A 14014-nucleotide genomic window follows, 5' to 3' on the forward strand; every position below is an offset into this window, starting at 1 on the left:
CAAGTACAATCCCAAACCAAGCTGATGCTGCCTGGATTACAGGGTGCGTAGGGAAGAACTGCAGATGCTGGTTTAAATCAAAAATAGACACAGAGTGCTGGAGTAACTCAGCGGGTCAGGCAGCATCTGTGGAGAACATGGATAGGTGATGTTTCACAGAGTGCTGGAGTAACTCAGCGGGTCAGGCAGCATTTGTGGAGAGAAGGAACGGGTGACGTTTCGGATATACCTGAAGGACAGTCTGAAGAAGTGTCTTGACCTGAAACGTCGCCCATTCCTTCTCTCCAGAGATGCTGCCCGTCCCGCTGAGTTACTCCAGCATTTTGTGTTTATTTTCGATTTAAAACAGCATCTGCAGTTCTTTCTTAAACTAATTGTGGAAGGGACTGGTTATAATGAGAGAATGGACCACGTCGGATTATTTTCTCTGGAAGATCAGAGGTGGAATGAACCTGATAGGTCAGTGTTTATGGGTGGATGTAATGGCCAACGTATCAGGTTGAACAATAAATAGTTTATTGTAGATCGAGCTGTCACAGATAGTGGATGATGAGTGGATGTTTCCACTTGTGGGAGAGTCTAGGACCAGAGGTCACAGCCTCAGAATTAAAGGGCGCTCTTTTAGAAAGGAGGCGAGGAGGAACTTCTTTAGTCAGAGGGTGGCGAATCTGTGGAATTCTTTGCCACAGACGGCTGTCAATGGATATTTTTAAGGCGGAGATAGATAGATTCTTGATTAGTGCGGGTGTCAGGGGTTATGCGGAGAAGGCAGGAGAATGGGGTTGGGAGGGAGAGATAGATCAGCCGTGATTAAATGGCGGAGTAGACTTGATGGACCGATTGGCCCAATTCTGCTCCTATAACTGTGTGAATTATTGTTACATGATGCAGTGAAAAGCTTTTGTTTGCATGCTCTGGTAAAAATCACACTGTGTACGAGTGCAAACAAGCCACAGACAAGTACAACAGACAGAGCGAAAACAAAAATACCAGAATGCAGAATATCTTGTTACAGTGTAGTAGCGTTTGCAGTTCCAGAGAAAAAGTACAATGTCTACAATGAGGTAGGTTGGAAGATTAGGACCCTAGTTTTTAAACATAAATACAATCAGGTCAAATTCCAGTCCAATAGCTAGACCAAAGGGGGAAGATACAGAATGCAGAATATAGTTCTCAGCATTGTAGCGCATCAGTTCCAGAGACAAAGTCCAATGTCCGCAATGGGGTAGAGGTGAATCGGACAGTGCCCCAGCTTATGCAAGGACCGTTCAGAAGCCTGATAACAGAGGGGAAGAAGCTGTTCCTGCGTCTGGGGGTGTGCGTTTTTACACTTCTGTACCTTCTGCCGGACGGGAGAGGGGAGGAGAGGGAGTGACCAGGGTCAGAAGTTCATAAATGATAGGAGCAGAATTAGGCCATTCGGCCCATCAAGTCTGCTCCGCCATTCAATCATGGCTGATCTATCTCTCCCTCCTAACCCCATTCTCCTGCCTTCTCCCCGTAACCCCTGACACCCGTACTAATCAAGGGTGCGACTGGTCCTTGATGATGCTGCTGGCCTTGCCGAGGCAGCGTGAGGTGTAGATGGAATCGATGGAAGGGAGGTTGGTTTGTGCGATGGTCTGGGCTGCTTCCACAATTCGCTGCAATTTCTTGCCGGTCTCGGATGGAGCTGTTCCCAAACCGTGCTGTGATGCATCCCGATAAAATGCTTTCTGCGGCGCATCTTTAGGAGTTGGTGAGAGTTGTAGGGGACATGGCGAACTTCTTCAGCCTTCTAAAGAAGTAGAGGCGTTGGTGTGTTTTCTTGGCCGTTGCTTCAATATGGGTGGTCCAGGAGAAGTTGTTGGTGATATTGACAACTTGGAAATAGTGGCAGCACGGTGGCGCAGCGGTAGAGTTGCTGCCTCACAGCTGCAGAGACCCGGGTTCCATCCAAACTACTGGTGCTGTCTGTACGGAGTTTGCACGTTCTCCCCGTGAGCTGCGTGAGGTTTTTTTACGGGATCTCCTGTTTCCTCCCACGCTCCAAAGATGTACAGCTTTGTAGGTTAATTGGCTTCGGTAAAATTGTAAATTGTCCCTAGTGTATGTAGGATAGTGTCAGTGTACGGGGTGATCGCTGGCCGGCGGAAGGACTTGTTTCCGCGCCGTATCTCCAAACTAAACTCAACTAAACTCAAAGATTTCAGCAATGATGGTCTGGGCTGCGGAGGTTGGTGAGTGTTGTTGGCGACATGCTGAACCTCCTTGTAAGGATGGGTGAGGGTCCATGCGTGATGTTCTGTGCGTGAGGGTCCATGGAGGGTCCTGGCGTGAGGGTCCTTGCGTGAGGGTCCGTGCGTGATGTTCCGTGCGTGAGGGTCCATGCGTGAGGGTCCATGCGTGAGGGTCAATGCGTGAGGGTCCGTGCGTGAGGGTCCATGCGTGAGGGTCCGTGCGTGAGGGTCCGTGCGTGAGGGTGCATGCGTGAGGGTCCGTGCGTGAGGGTCCGTGCGTGAGGGTCAATGCGTGAGGGTCCGTGCGTGAGGGTCCATGCGTGAGGGTCCGTGCGTGAGGGTCCGTGCGTGAGGGTGCATGCGTGAGGGTGCATGCGTGAGGGTCCGTGCGTGAGGGTGCATGCGTGAGGGTCCGTGCGTGAGGGTCCGTGCGTGAGGGTGCATGCGTGAGGGTCCGTGCGTGAGGGTCCGTGCGTGAGGGTGCATGCGTGAGGGTCCGTGCGTGAGGGTCCATGCGTGAGGGTCCGTGCGTGAGGGTCCATGCGTGAGGGTCCGTGCGTGAGGGTCCGTGCGTGAGGGTCCGTGCGTGAGGGTCCATGCGTGAGGGTCCGTGGCGTGAGGGTCCGTGCGTGAGGTCGTGAGGGTGCGTGAGGGTCCGTGCGTGAGGGTCCATGAGGGTCCATGCGTGAGGGTCCGTGCGTGAGGGTCCGTGCGTGAGGGGTCCGTGCGTGAGGGTCCGTGCGTGAGGGTCCATGCGTGAGGGTCCGTGCGTGAGGGTCCGTGCGTGAGGGTCCATGCGTGAGGGTCCGTGCGTGAGGGTCCGTGCGTGAGGGTCCATGCGTGAGGGTCCTTGTGTGAGGGTCCTTGCGTGAGGTTGCTCATGTTTCTTTCCTCTTTCCTCCATACGTCTTCCAAATTTATCTTACAAATTTGAGGAAGGACATTCTTGCTATTGAGGGAGTGCAGCGTAGGTTTACAAGGTTAATTCATGGGATGGCGGGACTGTCATATGCTGAGAGAATGGAGCGGCTGGGCTTGTACACTCTGGAGTTTAGAAGGATGAGAGGGTTTCTTATTGAAACATATAAGATTATTAAGGGATTGGACACGCTAGAGGCAGGAAACATGTTCCCGATGTTGGGGGAGTCCAGAACAAGGGGCCACAGTTTAAGAATAAGGGGTAAGCCATTTAGAACGGAGACAAGGAAACATTTTTTAATTCTCTGCCCCAGAGGGCGGTGGAGGCCGGTTCTCTGGATACTTTCAAGAGGGAGCTAGATAGGGCTCTTAAAAATAGCGGAGTCAGGGGATATGGGGAGCAGGCAGGAACGGGGTACTTATTGGGGATGATCAGCCATGATCACATTGAATGGCGGTGCTGGCTCGAAGGGCCGAATGGCCTACTCCTGCACCTATTGTCTATTGTCTACGTCTTGTCTGTGCAGGAGGGAGCGTTCTTGGCAGCAGCGTGGACAATGAGGAGAGGGTCGGTGGATGCATGGCCTACAGACAGACTGACGGTGAGGCCGCACACAACACCGGTCCCGGTCGCTGGCTTGTCATCGTCACGTAAATATCCGTCGCTGCGGAGACTCCATGCCGTCCGCGGGCCACCGCTGGGGTTTTATTAAAACAAGAAACACAACGTTGATTAATTATTTACCAAGAATAATAATTGCAATACCACCAGAGCACAAAGTAAAACAAATATTCTTAAATATCAACCCTTAAACTGAGAAATGTATCTCTTCAAGATTCAAGATTCAAGATTCAAGATTCAATTTATTTGTCATTTGGACACCTTGAGGTCCAAACGAAATGCCGTTGCTGCAGCCATACATTACAAACAAATAGACTCAAGACACAACATAATTTACATAAACATCCATCACATCGCTGTGATGGAAGGCCAAAAAAACTTATCTCTCCCCTGCACTCTCCCCCCCCCCCCCCCCGATGTCAGAGTCAAAGTCAAAGCCCCCGGCTGGCGATGGCGATTGTCCCGCGGCCATTAAAGCCACGCCGGGTGATGCAAGGTCGCACACCGGGTCTTGGTGTTAAAGCCCCCGGCGTGCGCTCGCAGAGTCCCGCGGCCATTCCAAGCCGCACGGGGCGGTGATGTTAGGCCCCGCTCCAGGAGCTCTTCGGCCCCGCAACTCGGGCGGGAGAAGTCGCCGTTGCGGGAACCCTGAAAAGCGGTCTCCCTCCAGGGACCCGCGGGCTCCCAGTGCCGCCGTCCGCTAGACCCGCAGTTGCAGCCTCCGAATCTCCGGAGGTCGGGCCACAGCAGCAGCAGCGCTCCACCACCGCTCCACCCGCTCTGGACTCGGCCATCTCCGCGACGGTGAGGTGAGTCGTCGGCACCAGAGTCCCCGGTCTTCTCCTGTTGGAGGCCGCTCCTCGTTGCAGCCCCAACGACAACGAAGACCCGACAAGAAAAGGTCGGGTCTCCCGTGCGGGGAGAGATTTAAAAGTTACCCCCTCCCTCCCCCCCCACCCCCCCCCCCCCCACACACACACCCCAACAAAAAAACAAAAACTACATAGAAACATAGACAAAAAATAATAAAAACGTGGACGGGCTGCAGAGGCCGCTGCTGACGAGAGTCGCGCCGCCTACCGGATCTCACCAATTGCCAACAACCCTTCGTCCAAGCCATTAGATAAAACGTTCACACATTGGGAAAGATTAGGAATTAAAAAACTCAGAGATCTTTATGAGATGGGAACCCTTCTCTCATTTCAAGAATTACAGTCGAAATATCATCTGAAAGGTAGTCAATATTTTAGATATCTTCAAATATGAGACTATCTGAAATCATATACTCAAGACTATCAATCTTTGTTGCCAGACACACTAGACGAATGTATGAATAGAAACTCAGATTCAAACAAGTTAATATCATATCTGTATAACACCCTTTTAAATATAGAAACAGATGGGAGAAAAACCTATATATACACAACTGTTCGATCAACGTTAGGCATTCGTTAAATCAATTTAAAATACTGCACAGACTCTATTATTCAAGTCTAAAACGTACTGAAAATTAAACAGTTATGTCACCATCCTTGTCAAGGATGCATTCAACCCCGCGGTGCCCAGCGGTCCCAGAAATCCCCCAGGGCGGTGTCCCTAGAGTCCCTCTCTAACACCACCGGGGCGCGGAACGTGACCCCCGGAAAAGGGGCAGCAGGCAGCCGGTTCGGGCAGAGTCCTCTTCCTGCCTGGTGCCCCGTGACTCGTGGATGGGCAGCTTGGCCAGGCCCAGGAGCAACCCGACCAGGACATCCTCGGCCTTACTACCCCCTCTCCCCGACCTATGCGCAGGGTGTCCAGAGATGAGGGTGGTCCTATAGGCCCCATTGTTAGTGGGGGGGGTGTGGTTTACACCTGTCCTGTCCCTCCCCTCTCCCATTGGACAGGTGCAGAGTCAAACGGTCACAGGGTTGTACAGCACGGAAACAGGCCCTTCGGCCCATCTGCAAAGTCACGGCAGTTGATCACAGTCGCACGGGGGGGGGGGGATAACAATCCCTTCGGCACAACTCATCAATGCTGAGCAAAGTGCCGCATCTACACTAGTTTGCGTTTGGCCCATATCCCTCCAAACCTGTCCTATGCATGTAAGCAAGCCAGCAAGTTTATTTAAGGAGCACTCCCACTTGGGCGACCTAATTGGCGAGTTTAGAAGAGTTGAAAAAATGACATGTTGAAGACCTCCTTCGACTATGTTGAAGACTAGCTTCGACTAGCTACGGGAAAATTGGACACCGAATAGTGGAGAGTGAAGGCAACCAGCATCTTGTTCAGCTGCAACATTACATCCTAACCGATACTCAACACCCTGACTAGTGAAGGCCAATGTCCCCAAAGCTTCCTTGACCACCCTGACTGCCTGTGGCGCCACCTTCAGGGAACTATGTACCTGCACTAGGGTTCCCAACTGTCCCATATTAGCCGGGACATCCCGTATATATTGGGCTAAATTGGTTTGTCCCGTATGGGACCGCCCTTGTCCCGTGTTTGACCGCTACTACTTAGGTCGAGGGGACTGTCTGAGTCGGAGCGCCGCGTCCGGCCCCGCCTCACCCGTCCCGATGTAGTGCAGCCCATGGAGTGCAGCAGCAGCAGCAGCAGCAGCGTCGCCCGTGGCCCCGTCGGTCGGTCGGCAGCCCAACCAGCTGTCCGACCTTCGGACCTTCGCTTACCGCCGACACCACCACCACCCCTCCTTCTCACGGCCGATCATCGGTTCATGAGTTGGATGGGGCGAGCGACATCGCGCGGCCCCCGGGCCAAAACTCCTCAGCTGGCCCCGCCGGCTGGGCTTTGTGTGTAGTCCAGCACCCGGGGCCAACTCATCATTCACCCAGACACGGCCGAGTTGGTCAACGAATCGCCGTGGGGGAATTTGTCCCGTATTTTGACCTTTTGTCCCTTATTTGGGAGCGAGAACATTGGCGACTCTAACCTGCGCTCCTAGATCCCCGCTCCCTGATCAGCGTGGACACTGACTGTTCTTCCCGTTTATTGAAGGGCACACCCTGAGCGAGACTCTGGCCGTAGCACTGCGGGTGGCTGAGGAGGCGATCGAGGAAGCCATCACCAAGGCGGACTCCTTCAGCGACAGCCTGGTGAGTGTACGGGGACGGGGCGGGGTGAGCAGTGGCTCCGCTCACTCCAGCAAACCCACCTCCATGTAGCACAGAAAGTAACCAGAATTCTGGAGAAAACTCAGGGAGTGAGGCAGCATCTGTGGAGCGAAGGAATAGGTGACGTTTTCGGTCGAGACCCTTCTATTTTCCATGTTGCACAGCACGGACACAGGCCCTTCAGCCCACACCGGCCAACATGTCCCAGCTACACTAGCCCCACCTGCCTGCCCTAGGTCCATATCCTTCCAAACCTGTCTTATCCATGTACCTGTGTAACTGTTCCCTAAAAGTTGGGATAGTCCCAGCCTCAACTACCTCCTCTGGCAGCTCATTCCATACACCCACCACCCTTTGTGTGAAAAAGTTACCCCTCGGATTCTTCTTTCCCACACACATCTTAAACCTATGTTGTGTGTGTGTGTGTGTGTGTGTGTATGTATATATATACACACACACACATATATATATATACACACATATATACATATATATAATACATATATATATGTATGTGTGTGTGTGTTTATGTATATACACAAACAATGTGTGTGTGTATTTATTGTGTGTGTGTGTGTGTGTGTGTGTGTATATGTATTGTGTATGCGTGTGCGGGTATGTGCGTGTGTGTGTGGGTATGTGTGTGTATATGTGTGTGTGTGTATATATATATGCGTGTGTGTGTGTATGGATATGTGTGTGTGTGTGTGTGCGCGTGTGTATATGTATTTATGTGTATGCGTGTGTGTGCATGTGTGTATGTGTGTGTGTGTGTGTGTGTGTGTGTGTGTGTGTGTGTGTGCGTGTGTATGTGTATGTGTGTGTGTGTGTGTGTGTGTGTGTGTGTGTGTGTGTGTGTGTGTGTGTGTGTGTGTATATGTAGTGTGTGTGTATATGTGTGTGTGTGGGTGTGTGTGTGTGTGTGTGTGTGTGTGTGTGTGTGTGTGTGTGTGTGTGTGTATGTGTGTATGTGGCACCCCCCCCCACCCCACTCACCCCCAACTTTGGAGCTTAAGGGTAGTCAGAACCTTTTCCCCCAGGGTGGATATGTGTGTGGGTGTGTGTGTGTGTGTGTGTATTGTGTGGGTGCAGAGGGCGCAGCTTTAAGGTGAGAGGGGCCAAGATTAAAGGAGATGTGCGGGGCAGATTTTTTTTACACCAAGATTAAAGGAGATGTGCGGGGCAGATTTTTTTTACACAGAGGGAGGTGGGTGCCTGGAACGCGCTGCCAGGGGTGGTGGTGGAGGCAGATACAATAGTGGTGTATAAGAGGCTTTTGGATCGGCACATGGATATGCAGGGAATGGAGGGACATGGGTCACATGCAGGCAGAGGAGAGTTGGTCTTGGCATCGTGTACAGCATGGACATGACATTGTGGGCCGAAGGGCCTGTTCCTGTGCTGTTCTCCAGGCATGTCCTGACCCCCCCCCTCCCCTTCAGCTCCCATCCTGCACAGTTCTACGTTCCTGTTCATGGCGTCGATTGTGGTCGGCGGTGTTTTGTGTTCTGCAGCTAATCTAAACCTCTCTGCTGTCGCAGGAGAAACAGAGTGAGAGTCAATATCTCCAGGAGCACAAGGAGGACCTGATTGAGGAACTGGCCACCACCATCATGCAGAAGGTGAGTGAGATCCCCCCCACACACAATGTCAGGCAGTTCACTGTCCCCACTGCGAAACCCACCGCGAACAACAGTTCATAGAAAGTATTGCCGCTATTCCGTTGTCTTCACACTGCATTTTCAGCTGGAGTGCACATAGCCAGGCACCAAAATCGCCATCAAAACGGGGGAGGCTTCAGCCGTGGGCCCTGTGGAGACCCACTGTCAAAATAAAGCGAGAGAGCTGGCGGAACGAGCTGGTGCTGGTGCTCGGTCTGTTCCGCAGCAGGGGTGACATCAACACCAGACAAGGCGCTATTGGGGAGAAAAATACTCTCTCCCTCTCTCTCTCTCTCCCCCTCCTCATCGGTCCGTTCGCGGGGTCTTTCATCGGCTGGTGGGGGCTTCAACATCGAGAGCCTCGTCGCCTCGATGCAGCGGTTTGATTTTAAGCCGCGCCGGGCGCTGAAAGGTCCCGCGAACGGGCCGATTCAGCCCTGAGAAAGCGGCTGATAAAGTCCAGATTACAAAACATGGAGGGATTGTCCCCCACCTCTCAAAGCACGAGGGGGGTGGGGGGGGGTCACCCATGTCCCCCCCCAGGATTTCCGCCCCCTGCAAATAGCAGATCCCAAGCTAGAAGATTGCAACCCAGACCCGCGGTAATCACGAATTGATGGTGCACTCGCTTGCTTTGTGGCCGATTCGGATGTCCAAGCCGCTGAGAATGTTCTCCCGTTCCGACGTCGGAGTTCCATCATCCCGGGCCTGAACATCGGGCCGCCCGTGGCAGCGACAGCGGGGGAGGGGCTCAGGTGGCCCCGACCACGGGTGAACATCAAAGAACATCATAGTTGGAGGATGATTGAACGTTGGTGCCTTCCCTCACAGTGGGAAACTTTGATTCGGCGGCTGTGTGGAGGGTGTTACGCAAGAAGAAGAAGAAGAAGGATAATGGGGATAGGAGGGAGAGATTGATCAGCCATGATTGAATGGTGGAGTGGACTGGATGGGCCGAATGGCCTAATTCTGCTCCTACGTCAAATGTATTTGACCACACTCTGGGCGTCCTCTTCCATTGGTTGCAGGTGATAAAGAGAAAGAAGTCGGGCGGTGGTCTGACGGACTCGGAGTCGGAGCCGGCACGTTGCCAGCGCAGGTCCTCTGCCAGGGAGCTCCTCCATCCCTCTCCCGACTGCCGGCCTGAGTCCTCCACCCTGTGGGTGAGTATCGGGGACAGACAGACACACAGACACACAGACACACAGACAGACAGACAGACACACAGACACACACAGACAGACAGACAGACACACAGACAGACAGACAGACAGACAGACAGACAGACAGACAGACACACAGACACACAGACACAGACACAGACACAGACACACAGACAGACAGACACACAGACAGACACACAGTAACACCAGACATCACACAGACAGACACACCACACACACCTGTCACACACACACACACGTTTCAAACAGGCAGCATCTGTTCGGGTTGAACATGGTTTAGGTGACGTTTTACATGGGACCTTACTTGAGACTCAAAGACTCGCGATGCTGTGAGCTACCCGCTTGAGTTACTCCAGCACTTTTTGTAAACCAGCATCTGTAGTTCCTTGTTTCCACTATCTGCTGTCTCATCTCCTTTTGAAACTTTTTCTCTTTCGGGTTGAGTTCTTGTGTTGTTATTTTCACATGTCCCGAAATACAGTGAAAGGCTTTGTTTGTGAGCTATCCAGTCAGTTTAAGGTCATAGTGTCATCAAGTCTACGTGGCTGATCTATCTCTCCCTCTTAACCCCATTCTCCTGCCTTCTCCTCATAACCTCTGACACTATTCAGGAATCTATCCATGTGGGGAAGCCATACAGTGTGGAAACAGTCCCATTGGCCCAACTCGCCCACACTGGCCAACATGTCCCAGCTACACCAGTCCCACCTGTCAGCATTTGGCCCACATCCCTTTTATTTATAATGTACATCAGTATGATCAGGCCACATGCAAGTCATAGCGTGGACACAGGCCCTGTGGCCAACTCCTCCATGCCAACCAAGATGCCAATAGACGATAGGTTCAGGAGTAGGCCATTCGGCCCTTCGAGCCAGCACCGCCATTCAATGTGATCATGGCTGATCATCCCCAATCACTACCCCGTTCCTGCCTTCTCCCCATATCCCCTGACTCTGCTATCTTTAAGAGCCCTATCGAGCTCTCTCTTGAAAGCATCCAGAGAACCGGCCTCCACCGCCCTCTGAGGCAGAGAATTCCGCAGATTCACAACTCTATGGATGAAAAAATAAATGTCCTTGTTTCCGTTCTAAATGGCTTACCCCTTCTTCTTAAACTGTGACCCCTGGTTCTGGACTCCCCCCAACATCTGTAAGTAAAGCAGGTAGTACAAATAGCGAAGTACAGAATATATTTTTACAGCGTGGTAGTTTTGGAGCTACTGAATAAAAGTGCAAGGTCCATGATGCGGTTGGTTGGAAGATCAGCACTAAGCATTACCTGCAGTTCAAATCTGTGGACCCCAAGACAAAAACAGTCATGCTGAGGAACTCAGCCAAGTGAGCTGGGAAGAGAAACTGGTTCATTATTGTCACGTGTACCGAGGTACAGTGAAAAGCTTTGCTGTCCAAACAGATCAGATAATACCGCACATAAATACAATCAGGTCAAACTCCAGTCCAATAGGTAGAGCAAAGGGGAAGATACAGAATGCAGAATATCGTTCTCAGCATTGTAGCGCATCAGTTCCAGAGACAAAGTCCAATGTCCGCAATGGGGTAGAGGTGAATCGGACAGTACCCCAGCTTATGGAAGGACCGCTCTGAAGCCCGATAACAGAGGGGAAGAAGCTGTTCCTGAGTCTGGTGGTGCGCACTTTCAAGCTTCTGTCCCTTCTTACTAAAGAGCGGCTATTCTTTGCACTACAGCTTTTCACTGTACCTCGGTAAACTAAACTGGCCGGTCACGGTGGCGCAGCGGTAGAGTTGCTGCCTTACAGCGAATGCAGCGCCGGAGATCCGGGTTCGATCCCAACTACGGGCGCTGTCTGTACGGAGTTTGCACATTCTCCCCGTGACCTGCCTGGGTTTTCTCTGAGATCTTCGGTTTCCTCCCACACTCCAAAGACGTGCAGGTTTGTAGGTTAATTGGCCTGTTAAATGTAAAAATTGTCCCCAGTGGGTGTAGGATGGTGTTAATGTGCGGGGATCGCTGGTCGGCACGGACCCGGTGGGCCGAAGGGCCAGTTCCCACGCTGTGTCTCTAAACTAATCGAGCCCACGTTGGCCCCAACTGCACCGGTCATACCTAACTTGCCTGTTCTTCCTTGCCAGAGGTCTCAGTCAGAGTTGTGCCTGACTCAGGAGGAGGTGGAGAGCAGGGAGGGAGCGGAGGAAGGCAGCTTGTGGCGCTCAGAGTCTGCGTGGAGCCAGGCCGTGGCTCAGCCGTCCCAACACCTGGACATCCGGCCCTACTCACTGCCCGAGTGGCAGAGCATGGAGTTGCTGGACAATGCAGGTACCCTTCAGAGGGCGGAGTCCCAGAGTCCTAGAGAGACACAGCGTGGAAACAGGCCCTTCAGCCCAACTTGCCCACACCGCCCAACATGCCCCATCTACACCAGTCATAAAGTGATACAGTGTGGAAACAGGCCCTTCGGCCCAACTTGCCCACACCGCCCAACATGCCCTATAGAGCACTTTAAAAACAAACATAGCTGCAACAAAGTGCTGTACATCACTAATCATTGACAAAAAAGTTAATACACACCAAAAATAACAATCAAAATAAATAGTAGGAAAAGACATGTAAAATAAAGAAACATCAAAAACACCACAAACAGCAGCAAAGCCTCAGGCATGGTCAAAAGCCAGGGAGTACAAATGTGTTTTAACACTGGATTTGAAGATGGACAGTGAGGGGGCCTGTCTGATGTGCAACGGCAGGGTGTTCCAGAGTGCCGGAGCAGCAACAGAGAAGGCTCTATCCCCTCTGAGCCTCCGACTTGCTTGCACTTCTTCCATAACCCTCCAAACCTGTCCTATCCATGAACCTGTCCGACTGTTTCTTAAACGTTGGGATAGTCCCTGTCTCAACCACCTCCTCCGGCAGCTCGTTCCATACACCCACCACCCCTCTGTGTAAAAAAAAAAAGTTACCCCTCAGGTAATCTTCTCCCCCCCCCCCTCTCCCCGCCCCCTCACCTTAAACCTATGTCCTCTGGTTCTCGACCCCCCTGCTTGGGACATGTTGGGGTGAGGGGTGGGAGGGTAGGTGACGTTTCACACTCCAAAGACGCGCAGGTTTGCAGGTTAATTGGCTTGGTAAATGTAAAAACTGTCCCCTAGTGGGTGTAGGATGGTGTTAGTGTGCGGGGCGGGGATCCCTGGTCGGCGCGGAGTGGGAGGGCAGATGACGTTCCGCAGGTGATGCGAGGGAGGGGTGGTGGATGTTTGGGGGCGGGTGCAGTGGCAGGGGTGGTGAGAGTGGAGGTCGGGGCATCGGGTCAGATGCGGAGTGGGGAGGACGGAGAGGGGGGGGGGGGGGGGGATGGTCGATGTTGGGGGGTGGGTGTTGAGTGAGGGACTGTGTAGATGGGGAGCAGTGCGGAGTGGGGGGTGAGGAGGAGTGGGGATAGATGCTGGGAACGGGTTGCAGTGGGGTGAGGGAGCGAGATGTCGGTGGTAGATGCAGAGTGGGAGTGGAGTTGGAGGTAGATGTTTGGGGGGGTGAGACAATACACAATAGGTGCAGGAGGAGGCCATTAGACCCTTCGAGCCAGCACCGCCATTCAATGTGATCATGGCTGATCATCCCCAATCAGTACCCCGTTCCTGCCTTCTCCCCATATCCCCTGATTCCACTATCTTTAAGAGCCCTGTCTAGCTCTCTCTTGAAAGTATCCAGAGAACCTGCCTCCACCTCCCTCTGATGCAGAGAATTCCACAGACTCACAACTATCTGTGTGAAAAAGTGTTTCCTCGTCTCTGTACTAAATGGCTTACCCCTTATTCTTAAACTGTGGCCCCTGGATCTGGACTCCGTCAACATCAGGAACATGTTTCCAGCCTCTAGCGTGTCCAAACCCTTAACAATCTTATATGTTTCAATAATATTTCATCCTTCATGGGGAGAAGGCCAATATATCTCATCCTTCTAAACTCCAGAGTGTACAAGCCCAGCCGCTCCATTCTCTCAGTTGAAGGCAGATATGGACAGGTTGGGTATGGGAGCACAGAGGGGTGAGTATGGAGGTTGGAGGCATGTGCGGGATGGGGGTAGAGAGGGGATAGATGTTAGGGCAACAGGACAGGTGAGGGGTGGGGGTTGTGGGTGGGTGCGGAGAGGGGTTTGGGTGCTAGATGTTTTGGGGACAGGTGTGGAGTTGGTCTGGAGAGGGGATAGTGCTGGATGTTGGGGGTGAGGGAATGAGATGTTGGGACAACAGGACAGGTGAGGATTGGGATTGGTGAGTAGATGGTGCTAGATGTCTGGATTAGTGAGTAGAGGATGGGAT

At 52.5% G+C, this 14014-nt stretch overlaps 1 protein-coding gene across 2 annotated transcripts in view; it reads left to right on the top strand.

The window, feature by feature from the left end:
- Nucleotides 1-14014, top strand: part of myripb (myosin VIIA and Rab interacting protein b) — a 139002-nt gene that overhangs the window by 79489 nt on the left and 45499 nt on the right. For both annotated transcript variants that reach the window (XM_055653892.1, XM_055653899.1), the window contains exons 5-9: nucleotides 3665-3739; nucleotides 6760-6857; nucleotides 8417-8497; nucleotides 9565-9699; nucleotides 11832-12015. In XM_055653892.1, the coding sequence (XP_055509867.1) occupies nucleotides 3665-3739; nucleotides 6760-6857; nucleotides 8417-8497; nucleotides 9565-9699; nucleotides 11832-12015 (573 nt within the window). The remainder of the gene's footprint in view (nucleotides 1-3664; nucleotides 3740-6759; nucleotides 6858-8416; nucleotides 8498-9564; nucleotides 9700-11831; nucleotides 12016-14014) is intronic.

Source organism: Leucoraja erinacea, chromosome 2 (genome assembly GCF_028641065.1).
Source record: "Leucoraja erinacea ecotype New England chromosome 2, Leri_hhj_1, whole genome shotgun sequence".
NCBI classification, from domain to species: Eukaryota; Metazoa; Chordata; class Chondrichthyes; order Rajiformes; family Rajidae; genus Leucoraja; species Leucoraja erinaceus.